The sequence below is a fragment of the Chenopodium quinoa genome, unplaced genomic scaffold (assembly GCF_001683475.1).
Source record: "Chenopodium quinoa cultivar QQ74 unplaced genomic scaffold, ASM168347v1, whole genome shotgun sequence".
NCBI lineage: Eukaryota > Viridiplantae > Streptophyta > Magnoliopsida > Caryophyllales > Amaranthaceae > Chenopodium > Chenopodium quinoa.
In genome coordinates, this window is record NW_018742418.1 from 1,038,599 (window position 1) to 1,055,067 (window position 16,469).

The 16,469-nt window shown below is 34.7% G+C and overlaps 1 protein-coding gene across 1 annotated transcript; it reads right to left on the reverse strand.

Annotated features, from left to right (window-relative positions):
- Positions 1-4,627: 4,627 nt before the first annotated feature.
- Positions 4,628-10,291, reverse strand: LOC110708381 (potassium transporter 6-like). Its single transcript, XM_021886512.1, has 8 exons — positions 9,896-10,291; positions 9,264-9,756; positions 8,997-9,050; positions 7,084-7,344; positions 6,937-6,989; positions 6,368-6,491; positions 6,024-6,278; positions 4,628-5,908 (listed from the first exon to the last, which is right to left on the reverse strand). Exons 1-8 carry the CDS (start codon positions 9,938-9,940, stop codon positions 4,845-4,847), a joined length of 2,349 nt encoding a protein of 782 aa, XP_021742204.1. The 5' UTR covers positions 9,941-10,291; the 3' UTR covers positions 4,628-4,844.
- Positions 10,292-16,469: the final 6,178 nt, after the last annotated feature.

A 16,469-nucleotide genomic window follows, 5' to 3' on the forward strand; every position in this document is an offset into this window, starting at 1 on the left:
TAGCACCTCCCCCATATAGGAATACCCAACCACTTGTGGAGGAATGATCTTTATTAGAGATCCAACTTGCATCCGAATATCCTTCTATAACCGAGGGATATCCACTATAAGACAAACCATAATCCATGGTTTTCTTCAAGTATTTCAACAAACGTCGAACTGCTTGCCAATGTAGCATACTAGGATTACTAGTATATCTACTTAGTTGACCAACTGCATAAGCAATATCCGGTCTAGTACTTGTCATGGCATACATCAAACAACCTATTACTCTTGCGTACTCCAGTTGTGAAACTGCATTACCTTCATTAGGTAATAATTTTACGCTAGGATTCATAGGTGTTGAATAAAGAGAAAGAGAATTTTCACTTACATTGAATTTCTTGATCACTTTCTCAATATAATGAGATTGTGACAAGATCAACTTCCCTTTTTCCTTCTTTATTCTTATGCCCAAGATGACATCCGCCTCTCCCATGTCTTTCATGGAAAACTTTGAACTAAGGAATTCCTTTGTCATTTCAACTTGTGACATACTTGTTCCAAAGATCAACATGTCATCTACATATAGACAAATTATGACACCTTCACCGTTGTCATTAAATTTACTATATATACACTTGTCTGAATTATTCAACTTGAATTCATTAGACAACACAACCTCATCAAACTTTTGATTCCATTGCTTAGGTGCTTGCTTAAGCCCATACAAAGATTTAATCAACTTGCAAACTTTTCGCTCTTGGCCTTCCACAGCAAACCCTTCTGGCTGTCGCATGTAAAACTCTTCTTCTAGATCTCCATTCAAGAACGCTGTCTTGACATCCATTTGATGGATCACAAGATTATGGATAGCCGCGAGAGCTATCAACAACCTTATAGTTGAGATTCTAGTAACAGGTGCATATGTATCGAAATAATCAATACGTGGCTTTTGTGTAAAACCTTGTGCTACTAACCGGGCTTTGAATTTTTCAACAATTCCATCAATCCTCAATTTCTTTTTGAAGATCCATTTGCACCCTATTGGTTTAAATTTAGGAGGTAAATTAGCTAATACCCAAGTATTGTTTCCCATGATGGAATCCATCTCATCATTAATTGCTTTCTTCCAAAATGGAGCATCATGAGACTTCATAGCCTCATCAAATGTTGAAGGATCATCTTCCACATTTAAAATATAAGGAAATTGAGTCAAAACATTGTTTCTTGATCCCTCAATTAAGTACACATGAAAATTTGGGTCAAAAGATTTCTCTTTCCTAGCCCTCTTACTTCTCCTAAGTGGAGATGATGATGAAGATGCCTCCTCTAAATGAGCTTGGTCATCTTCCTCTTGATCAAATATAATTTGATCATCACCTTGAGCATTGGTATTTGGAGTAATATCCTTAGGTCTAGGAATTGATGAATATCTATTTTCATCAAACAACGCATCCCTTGACTCTATGGTGGTACCAAAAGTCATTTTGTTCTATCACATAAAACCTATAGGATTTGCTATGTTCCGCATATCCTATAAAAAATGCATTCAACTCCTCTTTCACCTAACTTTTTACGTTTAGGTTCCGGCACTTTTACAATTTCCTTACAACCCCAAACTTTGAGATGACTCAAGTTTGGTTTCCTTTTGTACCATAGCTCATATGGGGTAACCTCGTTCCTTTTCATAGGAACTCGGTTTAAAATGTAACAAGCTGTTAAAACCGCTTCTCCCCAAAATCCATCACTCAAACCCAAATATGATAACATGGAATTAACCATTTCTTGTAAAGTCCTATTCTTCCATTCCGCTACACCATTTTGTTGTGGTGTATTTGCCGCGGTTGTTTCATGTACTAATCCTATAGATTGGAAATAACTTGGATTATAGTACTCACCTCCTTTATCGGTTCTTAACTTTTTAATCTTTTCATTTGTTTGCAACTCTACTTCATTTTTGTAGATTTTAAATTTGTCAAGGGCTTCATCCTTAGAAAACAATAAGTATACATAACAAAATCTTGAAAAATCATCAATGAAAGTTACTATATATTTCTTATTGCCTAAGGAAGGGGTGTTATGAAAGTCACATAAATCACTATGCATTAAATCAAGCAATGAAGTATCTTTTTCTACATTGTTAGGAAATGGTTTCCTTGTAATTTTTGTTAGCATGCATGTTCTACACTACTCTATCCTTGGATCAAATGATGGAATTAATTCATGCTTAAACATAAAGTAAAGCTTCTTGTAATTAACATGTCCAAGTCTAAAATGCCACAGAGAAGAGTTATTACTTACAACATACACTTTATCCCTAACATTATCACAAATACTTAATTTAAACATTCCATCATACAAATAACCAAGTCCTACAAATATACCACCTTTAGACAAAATAAATTTATTCGACTCAAACACCATTTTAAATCCTAATCGATTCAAGATAGCACCGGATACAAGATTTCTCCTAAGCCCAGGAGCATACAACACATCTCTTAAAATAAGAGATTTCCCCAAACTAAAAATTAGTTCTACTTGTCCTTTGCCTAGCACCCTTGTTGTGGAATCATTTCCCATGTATAGGATATCTCCATCATCAACCTCCAAAAAGGTCTTGAACAATGAACGATCCTTGCATACATGCCTCGATGCTCCTGAATCGATGTATCACGAACAATTATCCTTGCTTGTCTTGAGATTGGCTTGATTCGCCTTTCCCACTTTGAGTCCTTTTCTTGCTCATCTTTTTCTTCCAAATGGTACAATCCTTTTTAAAATGACCGGGTTTTCCACAAACCCAACAAGTACGTGATATTTTACCATCACTATCACCCTTAGGCTTCTTGCCTTTATTATTGTTTGAGTCATTTCCTCTTTTCTTGTCATTTGACTTAGAGTCCTCAACCATATTAATGATAGAACTAGGATTTCCATCCTTTTGTCCATCTTGAATTCGGATTCCCTCTTCAATCCGAATATGGGAACCCAAATTTTCAACATTTATTTCATCCTTCCTATGCTTTAAAGTGTTTCTAAAGTCTTTCCAAGAAGGTGGCAATTTATTAATAATAGAAGATGCAACAAAAGTCTCATCCATACTTATATCATGTTGTTTAAAATTCCCTAAAATTCTTTGAATTTCATGAAATTGTTCCATAATCGGCCTACTATCAACCATTTAATAATTATTGAAATTACTAACAAGAAAATTTTTGCTAGATGCATCCTCGGCCATATACTTAGATTCTAAATCATCCCAAAGAAGTTTAGCAGATTCATAAAATTGATAAACATCAAACAAGTCATCAGACATACCATTAAGAATGTGTCCACGGCATATGTAGTCATCATTCTCCCCCTTGTTCCTCTTTCTAGTATTTTCCAATGTCTCATTTTCCTCCTCCAATGGCTTTGGGGTAGTGAGAACATATGCCACACCAAGAGAAGTCAAGAGAAAATGCATTTTCTTTTGCCATCTTCGAAAACCCACGCCCTCGAACTTGTCCAATTTCTGGAAATTTGATGTCAATTCCTTAACGGTGGCCATCTTTGCAAGTATATTACTTCTGGATTGTTGGGGATAATACTAAAAATACAAGGGACACAACGAAGAAATCGGAATTAAACAATAATAACCTTCGAGGCGTGAACGGAATCACTTTCCGCTAAGTAATATTTCGACCCTTAAATTACAACTCGGGTATCACGAAATCACCTAGGAGATACAACGAAGAACAATCACAATTATGTGTAGTATAATTATGATTCAATGTAAACTAGTATATTTATTTTGTGATGATGAACAATGACAAACAATTGACTTTGTTAATGAAGAGATAAAAATCTAATCATCTCTTCACAACCCTTACGTTGAAATATATATGCAGCATGCAAAAAGTGAATAGACATTATTCCAAAAGGTGCCATATCCAAAAAGGTGAATAGACACTATTCCAAAAGGTGTCATATACATAAAAGTGAATAGACACTATTCCAAAAGGTGTCATATACAATTTATTTCATCAAGCAATGCAATACTCTAAATAACTCAACATGTACTATGGGGGCTACTGGTGGATTTTGGTGCCGGTGGTGGATGAATGCCGGATTTGGCTGGGTTTGTGGGTGGAGAGGATGGGTCACGGTTGGTGGTGGCTGGCTGGGCAGTGATGGGGTGGGGATGATGCTTGTTTTTTTTTAATAATATAAGAAAATGTTATTCTAAAAAAACGAATAAATAAGAAAATGTAAAAAAAAAATAAAAAAAAAAATTGAACAATCACATGACGGCACGTGTCACAATTAACCTATCAAACAGGTTACCAACCGTGTCAAAGGCCGTTTTATTCCGCAATTATCAAAAGATTGTTTTATTTTTGAAAGACCGCTGAAAGGTCGTTTTATTTGTGATAATTTTTCCTTTAAGTTAAAGCCATACTTCTCTAATAAGATGTAGAGTCAAATTTAACATATCCTTTATTGTAGTTTTTCTTTAGAATTTCATTTGCATGAAAACTTTGTTTAGCTACATGGTTATAGCACGATCATGATGTAAAAAGGGATGTCAAAACGGATGTGAGTAGACGCGAAAACACAAGGGTGGAGAGGTTGGCTCGTCGAAGCCATGGAAGAAGGGAAACCATTTTGTCAAGGAGCTAAATATGTTCTTCAGTTGTTGCACATTGCTTCCGCAAAAAATAACAAATGCCTTATGCAGGTATGAAGTTTTCCTGGACAGCTAGTGTTCCTATCGTCCCCTTTCAATTTATGCAAAACAAGGTGACAATTCCATATACAAAGCAAAATTACATCATTTACAAAGTATACGCAAAATCTCATTGCATCGGACAACATTTTAACTAAATATGGCAGATCATTCCTACCTCTAACGTTGATGCATGAGGAACGCTGAGCGGATAAGAAGGCGCGCGACAATTTCTTCTCAAGAAATCATAACCTACATTAATCACAAGCTTCTTAACCCAACTCGAACCTGCCTTTGCTCTTACATGAGCATGCCCCAATATGTATGCTATTCCTGCCTCTCTGGCTTCCATTAGATCTTGAAGTTCTTCCCTAGATTTATCTTCCATCTTTGGTGTTTCGGGTAACAAAAATCTGACCCTTTTCTTTGGGGTGGTCAATGGAGATTGTATCTCTTTCAGCTCGGAAGTTCCTGGCAAGTCTTCGTTGCCTTCATCCATGTCTTCATGCATCTTTATCCCATCCACATGAGTTGAGGGACTTCCAACTACGGTCATCTTCTCATCGTTATCCTTGTCTGACTCATCCTTCAACCCATTCATCTTATTACCTTCGCCCCTTATGAACTCTGCTACGCTACACACGAGATCATTCTCAAACTCAAAGTCATCCTTGTGAAAATCGCGGTACCCATATCTCACAATACATCTATACAGCCGATATTCTTTTGGCCCAATGTGACCGACAAGGAATCGTTCTTCAGGCTTTACATGTGGAACAGGCACTGATTTAACACAGAGGAAGACTAGGACTTGATGGAAAGCAGGGAGATTGGTAACGAAGTGAGAGAATATTGCTGGGATACCAGATACAAGCTCAGTGTGGATCAAACCCATACCACGGACTCGTACGATACCCAAGCTCGGCCCTAAGCTAAGCAGCCAATTGATGGACACCTTATTTTGGACATCAAACTCATACTTCTTGAGAGTGCCATAGTGCCAAATGTACATTATAGCCATGAAAATTAACGAAAGGGCAACAGGGACCCAAGCTCCTTCAAGAAACTTGATCAGGGATGCAGAGAAGTATAACGCTTCAAAGGCGCCAAAGAAGAATACAAAAGCAAGTGCTACGAAGACACTTTTGCGCCAACAAATGACAATGACGAGTGACATTAGGCATGTTGTCACAAGCATTACTGTAATGACAGCCAAACCTGTTTAACCCATGAAACAAAATCTCACACTTAGCCTCCAATCCCACAATAAGGGGGCAGGGAAAAAAAAACATTTGCCTGATTCTAAGATTCTATGAAAACCTGAGAAACATACCTGATGCATTTCCCATACGCTTTGTGTCTCTAAAACCAATAGTGACGGCCAAGCATAATATCATCAATGTCCAATTAATCTCTGGGATGTATATCTGCCCATGAATCTTGGAAGATGTGTGCACAATCTTAACTCGCGGGAAGCATCCAAGGGCCTGACATTGCTTAATGATGGAGAAGGTGCCAGTAATTATGGCTTGGCTGCCAACTACAGCAGCTAGAATGGCTATTCCAAGCACTGGCCATCTTAATTTTTCTGCCAGATACAATTTCAACTCTAGATTTTAACTATACGAACAGATTAGCTCTGAAGATATACTCTATAAATCAGGGTAAAATGGCTACCTGGCACAGAAACGTAGAATCCAATTTGGTAACTTGTGGCCATCACATGGTGTTTTGATAGATAGGCGGCTTGTCCCATATAAGCAAGAATCAACGACGGATACACCAAAAAGGTAAAGGCAATCTGGACAGAAAATTCACTTTTAGACTAATTTAAATTTGCAGCCTCTAACATTAGGCTTAAAGACAGTGAAATGGATAGTGCTTTTAATTATTCTTAAAAAGCAGTCAAAAGAAGTGTCTAAGTAGTTTGTAATACAGCCTTCGTGCAGCGACCACTGTGGTTTTGAGAATTTAATACCAAATTACAACATCAAATTCCAAATAATGATTTGGAATACTGTGCATTTGGACTTCCGAAAGAGTAAGCTTAAAAAAACAAGACAAAGTAAGATGAAAATCAAAGTCACTCCTAGGCTAAAAGGAGGAAATAGTAGAACATGTCATACGAAAGAAAGTGTATAGCAATTGGAATATCTTGCTATTGAACCCAGAATGACTGACGAAAATGGCACATCACTCCACTTGTCAAAAATTATACTAAGAAGAGTGTTTAAAGTTAAATGTACCTTGATTGATGATTGTGAAAAGTGCCCGAGATCAGCAAACATAGCCTCTGAACCTGTACTTATAAAATTTCACATTGTGAGCTTAGCACCACAAAAGAGATAAAGGGCTATCACAAACGATTTTAGTAAAAGACTAAGATTTTTTACCTGTTATACACAACAAAATTCCACCCAAAGACATCCAACCCCCGGTTTGTGTTTTCTTCAGAAATTTGTACATGTAATAAGGGGAGAGTGCTTGATAAACATGTGGGTTCCAGTGTATAATATTATATAAACCGATGGCACTGATGCAGAAAAGCCAGGTCACGACTATAGGCGCAAACAAGAACCCCACTCGGTGGGTCCCAAAATGCTGGAGGGCAAACAAGCCAATAAGTATAATGCATGCAACTGGGACTTCAACATCTGCCTTACAAAGGGAGTACGAAGCTGTTAGGGGCAAAGATCTAATAAAAGCAGATAAAAAAGACTAACAGAGAGGTAAAACCAAACATATCAACCCTAAAAAACTGATGTGAATTTCACCTATTCAAAGTATATGAACAAGTTAAGATATTACTGAAATGCGATTCAACATTGATTTTTGTTGTCCCAAAGTGGGGGACAGCATAAATTCACTAAGCTACTCTTTCATAAGACTTTATAAAACATTATTATCCTTTGCCTTTAAAAGTGGAAAGACAAATGAAACCACGCTTCCTAATGTTTCCTGGAAGGTGATAGTTTTAGCCTGAGCAAGAGCTTCAGCATATAATGGTATCAAGATCGAAATGATTCCCGGACAGAATATATAATAACATGTTAAGTCACTACAGCTAAGTATAAGCATTAAATTGAATTAGGATTCTACAGACTGCAGAGTGACGAAAGTGCTAACTGTATCTATATTATTATTATAGTAGTTCAAAAAAGTCTAATAACAATAATTCAACAATAGGCGGATGCTAAAGCACAAGCCTTGATCACATCATGGAACATCATCCGAAATCCGAACATACTATTGGAAGGCATCAATGATAAAATATATGGTCATCTCATTGAGAAATTTTGTGCCTTGTGTTTAAAGGTTAAAATTTTGGTAGAAAGATACAGCATTACCTACTTCCAAAAGTTATTTGGTAGGCACATATCCCAGACAGTCAAAGATTAGCCGCTTCATAAAAGATTAAAAGATGCATCCTTTTCATTTTAAAGATTAGAATAAAAACAAGCCAGTGCATCCAATTTGGTAAATAAAATTTTCAAGCACCATCCTGGAAACATTCTCCCTTCTAACTTATATACAAAGCGGCTGCTGCTTTATTCGGGGGTCAGTGGTTGGTGGTCATACTGGTCAATGACATGTTCTTAAACACCCCAGTTGATAAAACAAAATTAAAATATATCCCAAATTAGCTCATCAAGTTTTGTAGCGAATGTAATGGCTGATCATTTCAGTATATTTTGTAAAAATTCCGGAGGCTCGATAAAAAATCACAGTTTGAGATGCTGCCAAATAATAAGAAACAAAGGATAGAACAATATTTGTCTCAACCACTTGGTTATATGTTATGGGTGAAAAGTTGACACTACCAAATAAAAAACTGGAGTAGATATGTTAATATTCTTTCAATATATCCTCTCGAATAATAAAAATTACAGACAAATTGATGCAAAATCACAATCACTAAAAAATATATGGAACCTAATCCACTAGCTATACAAAAGCTTAACACTAAAAGAAAGTAATGAATTTAGGAAATTTTGTCATGTTTAGAAAAGGTAACACAGTTTCAAATTAGACTATACTAGAAGAAGAACAAAACCAAGGAATCACAGTTAATATAACCTAACTTTATATTTAGAAAAGATATGACAGTCCATTATTCTAAGGCATCTAACAAAAATAATTTTATAAATTTAAATCTCATACTATATTTAAACCATAGGTCATACTCAAAACTGTTTAGTCTAAATCTCTGCCTAATTATAGTATTACCAAATAGTTCCTAATTCATGCACAACAGTAAAACAAGATAAAATAAAAAAAAAAAAAAAAAAAAAACAAGGATTCTTACATTTGTGATGCTCATGTGACATTGAAAGCTCCAACCCAGAAACTGCTGAAAAAACTGCAAATTCCAATCACACGCACAAAAAATCAATCAATCAACAAATAAAAATCCAACAATCACAAACCCACCTCCAATAACAAACCCCATATTACCCGGGGTGTTACCCAATACCAGAAATCAAATCTCGACTACATCAATGCCCTTTGATTCGCCGAAAATAAAGAAACAACCAATCCCCAAGTTCATTAAACCCATATAAAATGAAATTACCAGAAATTGCAGGGGTTAAGACACCATCTCCAATCACCATACAAGTTCCAATCAAAGCTAAAACAAGCAACAATTTCTGCAAAACTCTATACTTTTCCAAAATTGATTTAAGCCTTGACCCAATAGTTGATTCAGAAGGAATAACAACCCCATCTTTTTTATACTCAGACAAATCTTCATCTGCTAATTGACAATTAGGAAGCGAGTTAACTCGAGCATGTCGACAAAGTAGAGTATACAAAGCAAATGTCCCTCCTTCACCATTATCATCAGCTCTAAGAACAATGAACACATATTTAAGTAATGGAACAATTGTTAATGTCCAAAAAACAAAGCTCAAAACCCCAAAAATCTCTTCATTTGTTTCAGAATGTTGAATATCTTCTGCAAATGCACTCTTGTAAACATAAAGTGGGGATGTGCTCAAATCTCCATACACAACTCCTAAACTTTGATAGGCCAAGATCAGAACTTGTCTCCATGATTCCTTTTTCTGCATCATTACAGACACCCATTAGCATTGCAAAATTAATCGAGACCGTGCTTGATGGGCACGGCTCGATTTAAGATGAGTCGGAGTTTAATTGGGTCTGAGAAATTTTATTTTATATAAAACATGCAAAAGAACTCACCTTTACTTGTTGATTTTGAGAAAGCCCACTTTCTGGATCCATCATAAACTCCTTCAAAAAGAGCACAATATCATTTTTCTTGATAATTCAAGTGATTCAATCAAGTACCCACTTTTGCAAATACAGTTACCAATCAAATTTAATTTAAAAAAACAGAGTATATTTTGTTTAATGAGAATGGTGTATAAGACTGTGAGTTCCTAAAGCAGTTGAACAAACAAAGGCAGAAACTTTAAGACACTTTTTAGAGAGAGAAAGAGACAGAGAGTGGGTGATTAAGAGCGAGAAAGAGTAGAGGAGAACTTGGAATCAGAGAGTATATAAAAATGGGGGGCAGATTTTAAGAATATTTTGCGTGAGGAATGAGGAGTGAGAAAGACAAAGACAAGTATATCATGATTTGGTGACCCCCTCCTTCCTCCATTTAAATTTTTTTTTTAATCGTAATAATTGAATTTCAACGCCAATTAATTAATTTGTGCGTTTTGCGTGCGGCTAATCACTCCATATGACCGCTTATAAAATAATAGAATAACACTAACTGAGTAATTCCTGTAATTCTGAACAAGTAATACCTAAAACACTAACCGAGTAACCTCTATTACACACAGTGACCAAGTAACCTTTGTACACTGACTGAGTAACCCCCAATAACACTAAAACCCTCATAATGGCTTGTCAAACGGTGTGGTTATCATTAATAAAGATAATAACGATTGAATTTTTGTATTGATAAGAGTGAATAAAAAACAAGTCAATTTAAAAAAATAAAGGAACTAAAAATACAGGTAAAAGCTAACGAACTTCTCAGGGGCGTTGGATAAGATAATTAAAAGTAGAAATATTAACTTGAAATAAATATTAATTACAACGATCGACGCGTGATTTTGACATGCATTCTCAAATTAATACCATTTTAGAAACTATTTTAAAAGGTTATCTAACATCCCAAAGGCGTTCGTTAGCAAGATCCTAAAATATATAATAAAATAAAGTTGAATCCGTAGTATATATAATTTTAGACTTATGCATTTAGAATTTGACATATGAAAAACTCAAAATTGTTACAACGATAAATTACCTTTGCAAAGATGTGACTATAATATATTGTAGGACAAGCGAGTAGTATTATTTGATTTAGAAGAATAAACCCAATTGTAGAATATACAACCGTTATATACAAATTTTGCCGGTATGATTAGGAGAGAATTATCCCACCTGGCTTACAGAGAGTGAAGTGGTGGCAAAAGAGGTGTGCAAGTGTATTAATAATTTCTCAGCGGATGCGGAGGAATTGCATCTAAATTTATATCTCTATTATATTCATTTCATTCACACTTCAAACGGAACAATATATTGATGTTGAGATCTCTGTGTTTTTATGAACTTTTTCTTGCTCTCTAGTATAGTATGTGATTCTTATGCCTTATGTGCAACTGTTCACTTGTGGGATTTTTGGGTTTAAATAGCTAACCATTTACGAGATTCCATTCTCAAAGATGGGCTCATATACAGAACGGATAGTACCTATGACAATTACATGACATGAGATTAAATCTCGTTTTTTATCTGAAAAAGAAATAATGCTTCAAAAAGTAGGGGTAATTTTTTCATTGCTCCCAACAAGTAACAACCATGGTTATAGAGGAAGAGTAAATAATTAGGTTAATTATTGCAGCCAAATTTGGTAGGATAGTTATTACTAGGGTGATTTCTTCTTAGACTTTGGTACAAGTAATAAATGTTATTCCCTTGGTTCTTAGCTCTTAAGTATATTTCCATTTTAGTGGGCTTTTGCATATAGGGAATATATAATTAAAAGTGTAATTATTGGAGTATTATTTAGCTTAAAACTAAGCTACAATGCATATTACATGAGAGCTTATCTCCTCAAAAGAAAAAAGATAAGAGTTTTGAATTTTTGATTACCAATGACGAAACTAGGAGCGATTACCATTGAATTTGCTAAATGAAATCAAAATTCCACAATTATGCTACACATTATCATCTTTTAATTTTTTTTTCCGGTTCAGAACAAAACTGCTAATTGAGAGCTTTTTTGGATCGTTTTTTGTTTTATGTCCACACATCATTCGTTTTTCGTTGTTTGGAAACTAGGGATCCATTCGGTAATACTGTAATTTTGTGTTTTTTGGTATTTTATTTTTTCAGAACCATATGATATATAATGAATTAAAAATTGGTTAAATTTATTAAAATTCTGATAATTTTGAAATCTGACAACAATAAAGTGGAAACAACTTTTTCTAATTTCCTATGTTTGGGTTTGTGTTTCTAAAAAATTGATAACTGAAAACAAAAAACGATCACAAACAAACCCTAATTAGTTATGATAAGTTCAGGTAAGTGAAAAACAGATAAATAAAAACATACATTTAGTTTAAAATGTAGGGCATACGTTTATTACCTTCCAAATCTATGAGTATATGCTTAGGTTCCAACTTCCAATCTTAGTCTGATAATTCACACTAACCAAAAGAATACAAAAATGGAGTTTATATATACATAAACTACAAAGATAAAATAGTTATTCAAAAAAAGAAAAAAAAAAGAAAGATAAAATAGTTGGTGGTTGTGATTTAGTTGAAGAATGTGTGGAAAGAAAAATGTGTTGTAGTTCTACAAGAGTCGTCGAGTCCATGTAATTGAACGAGTGCTAGTTTTGTTAGCTATAGAGTTGTCCCATTTTCGTTTTTACTCCACGCTAAGGAATTCTTGCCTACTATATAAGTCAAGTTACTTGTCTAGGAGAATTAATATGATGTTCGTGTTTTCTTGTATTTGATTGTATAACCTGTCCTTTTTACGCATTAAATTAACTACTTTTGCGTCAAGAAAAAAATATATAAAACACCATTAGATTAATTTAATTGAAAATAATTAAACAGAAGAATTGTACGTCATCCATTCCAAGAAAACATGCTTCAATGAAAAACGAGGAGCTAGCAAAATAGTAAATACTAATTGAAGTTTGTGGACTAATATAGAATGATATAAGGAGTTGCCCAGTTGGGAATTCAATTTATAATTCTCTATTCTCTATTTCCTAATTTTTTTTTTTTTTTTTTTTAAATTTATATATTGTACGGAGTATACAAGTAATTGATAACGAACAAGAATTTATCTAAATTATTTTTTTTATCGAAATATTTTGTCCTCCTTTTTGTTAAGGGATTTGTTAAACATCGCCCACAAATTTCTACATAAAGTCCACAAAATTAATATGATTTGACAGTTTTGCCCCTTTGTCAATTTTCTCTTAAAACGAAAATTTCACTCACTGAAAAATGTGGAGTCGTACGGGGATGCCGGGGGAGGCCGGAGAGCCGGGGGACGACGAAGAGCAGTCGTCGTCGCAGCAAAACGAGGTGAGAATTTAAATGTCATCGGAAAAGACGCCTGGCGTCCGGAGGAGCCGCCACCACCGTGGCACCGGCGCCTGGCCGGGACGCCGCCACCATGGCGATGGCGCCTAGCCAGGACGCCTGTACCATGGTTGAGGCTTCTAGGCCAGGCGTCATGACCATGGTATTGGCATCCCGGCTAGGCGCCACCACCATGGTACAGGCGTCCCGGCCAGGCGCCGGTTCGAGGGTGGTGGTCCGGCCAGTTTTGAATTTTTTTTTTGGTTTTTTTTTTTTTTTTTTTTAACATTTGACTTGCTTAATTTTCAAAATAAATAAATTTTCTCAATTTCCAACAAAAAAAAAACACAATATTACACAAAAAAAGAAAACAAAAAATTATCAATTTCCAACAAAAAAAAACATGATATTACATAAAAATAGAAAAAAAAAAAATTCTCAATTTCCAACAAAAAAAAATATTATACAAAAAAAAAAAAAAAATAACAAGACAACCACGGCTGGAGGTGGGGCGCCTGGCCAGGACGGCCGACGGCTGGTGGTGGTGCCAAATCCGGCAGCCACGTCCACCGGCCTAGCGTCTGGGCAGGACGCCTAGCCACGGTGACTGGCGCCTGTCCCAAACGCCACTTACCGTGGTTGGGCGTCCTGCCCAGACGCCAGACCGGTGGACGTGGTTGCCGGATCTGGCGCCACCACCAGCCGTGGTTGTTTTGTTATTTTTCTTTATTTTTTTAAAAAAAAATTTACCTTGCCGCCACGAGCCAACCCTCCCTCCTCCGCAGCCGCCGCCAACTCTTTGCCTTGCCGCCTCGACATTCCCGTACTTTGATTTTTTTTGAGGTTGTGTTTTTTTTTTAGGTCAAGGGCAATATTGTAACTTCAATATAAGTTTGTGGGCTTTATGTGGAGATTTGCGGGCAATGTTTAGCAATCCACTTTTGTTAATCATGGTCTATTTTATTGCTTGAGTTAATTAATTTTAAATTTCACAGGAATTACATCTATAATTTCTTTCAAAAAGATACTCCGTGGAATTCATCTTTACAATACTAATACTCCACCACTCATTTTGTAATAATATCTCATCGGTTAAAAAACTTTTATTAATAAATCCGTGAAATATACATGAATTATATTTACAAAGTATATGTTTTCATTTACATTCTCATTTCCCCACTTTTACTAGTAGTAAACCCGTAAAATACATGAATTATTATTATACTCCATTGTACATACATATTCAATTTTTATTTCCACCAGTTCCCCTCTTAATTAACACTTCACTAATATAATTAGTCAGAAATCAAATTGGATTAAGATATCGTGCTCGAGTTAATTAGCTATTCATTAATCTCAATAGTCAGAATAATCATCAATTAAGTATATATCAAAATGGCCCATAACAAGTAAACAATAGGAGTTAATTAGAAGAATAACTAAGAAACTAACAAATTATATAAGTGATTAAGAAGCTAAGCACCCCAAAACATCACTTTCAATAATTAATAATTGGAAGAAATGTCTGGAAGAAAAGGTTTTTAATTTGTTTGATAAGTGATGTTAGATATGAAGGGTTAGCTGGGCAACCTTTTGTGTTTTTCTTTGGTAGGACCATTTAATTTTACTATCAAACACAAATCTAAGAAGAGAAATTTGTCACGATATTTTTCCTTACTACAGTATCATTAGCTAATAGTTGTTGATAGTTTTAACAGTAACTTTGATGTCTAGATTTAAGAAATGTGATTAGTAGAGCAATCCCATCTCATAGTTATTTGACTTGCATTGTTTCTTAGGGAGTTACTAAGTTAGGGTTGTTAGTACGTACTTTAGACTAGGGTTGTGCATAGGTTGAAAATCCGAATCGTTATTGTTTCCGGATAGATTATTCAATGCTTAATATTTTGTATGTATCCTATAATGAAAACAATAATCGTTAGGCACGATCCCATAGGATTAAGATACCAAGAATTTTGGATTGAATATTGAATATCTATCCAATATATATGATCCAAATTAGCTTAAAATTTATTTTTATCACATCCCTATTTCAAACATAGTAGCTTAAAAAATAATCACACTTCATTGTATTATAAACAAAAAACCTATTATTATTTGCTCAAACTAAATGCAATTAGTAACAACTAAAGAGTTTATGCTTTTCTGAAAAAAGCAACGAAAACTAGTACAAAACTTAAGAAACAGCTTATTGGATAGGTTACTAGGTAGCCCTTTTAAAATGATAATTGTGAGTTTGTAACCATACATAATAACTTAATGTTCAAATTTACCCTAATTTGTATATAGTATTGCACAAGCACAACCTAGTTTGAATGGTATAGTTTCATATATGGCCATATTAGGCTATTAATTTTAAGTACTGCTCTACACTACTATTTATAGCTTTTAAAAGACAAAACCAAAACTAAACTATATAAAGTTAAATTTTATTTTCTTCTCTGTCTTTCTTTTCTTTTCTTTTTTGAGCAAGTGACTACAATAATATGAAGTATATAGATAACTATAACTAACGACCTAACGTATATAGTAATTAACATCTAATAGCTACTCCGTATGAAGTACAAAATAACAAGTAATATCAAGTTATATGATAGAAATTATCCGTAGTATTCTCCTCCTAGGTTTAGGATATATTTTGTATAAAAATAGTAATATGAAGTACAAAAAAATAGGTATTGACAACCCTGTGCAATCAAAGAATCGAATGTGGTTGGATCTAGAATCCTAAAGACGCCCTCGACATTACGTCACGCTTTCAACATCTAACTACTGTATGTAACACACACATTGCTCTCTTGGTTGACCCTTAGCCATTTTGCTTGCTCCCAAGAAAAGAAAAGAAAAGAAGAAAAAAAATTGATAAAAAGGGGTTATCGTTGTATAAGGACACTGCCAAATTGTATGATATGCTGAATTGAATTTCATTTTGATTTGGTCATTATCTTATGATAAAAATTAAAGTATATTCTAATTATTATTTGTGAAGATAATTGCTTACTTTATAGTAGGTCATCTTTTTTACTTGATAATGGACCCTTAATAGCTTTAATTATGGTGACATTTAGGTGGACAATAATAGGGCCTTATTTTTTCACCTGGTCCCATCAGTTTTAGCAAAATAAACATAACTTTTGAACAATTACACCTTAAGTGAGTTTATTTTT

Bases quoted from the DNA above. Each gene is read 5' to 3' on its own strand.
- LOC110708381 (XM_021886512.1), bottom strand. From the start codon at position 9,940: ATGATGGATCCAGAAAGTGGGCTTTCTCAAAATCAACAAGTAAAG. The intron at 9,051-9,263 runs GTAATTTCATTT...TGGAATTTGCAG, and splicing joins CTTAACCCCTGCAATTTCTG to TTTTTTCAGCAGTTTCTGGG. The intron at 6,990-7,083 runs GTAAAAAATCTT...TTATAAGTACAG, and splicing joins AATTTTGTTGTGTATAACAG to GTTCAGAGGCTATGTTTGCT.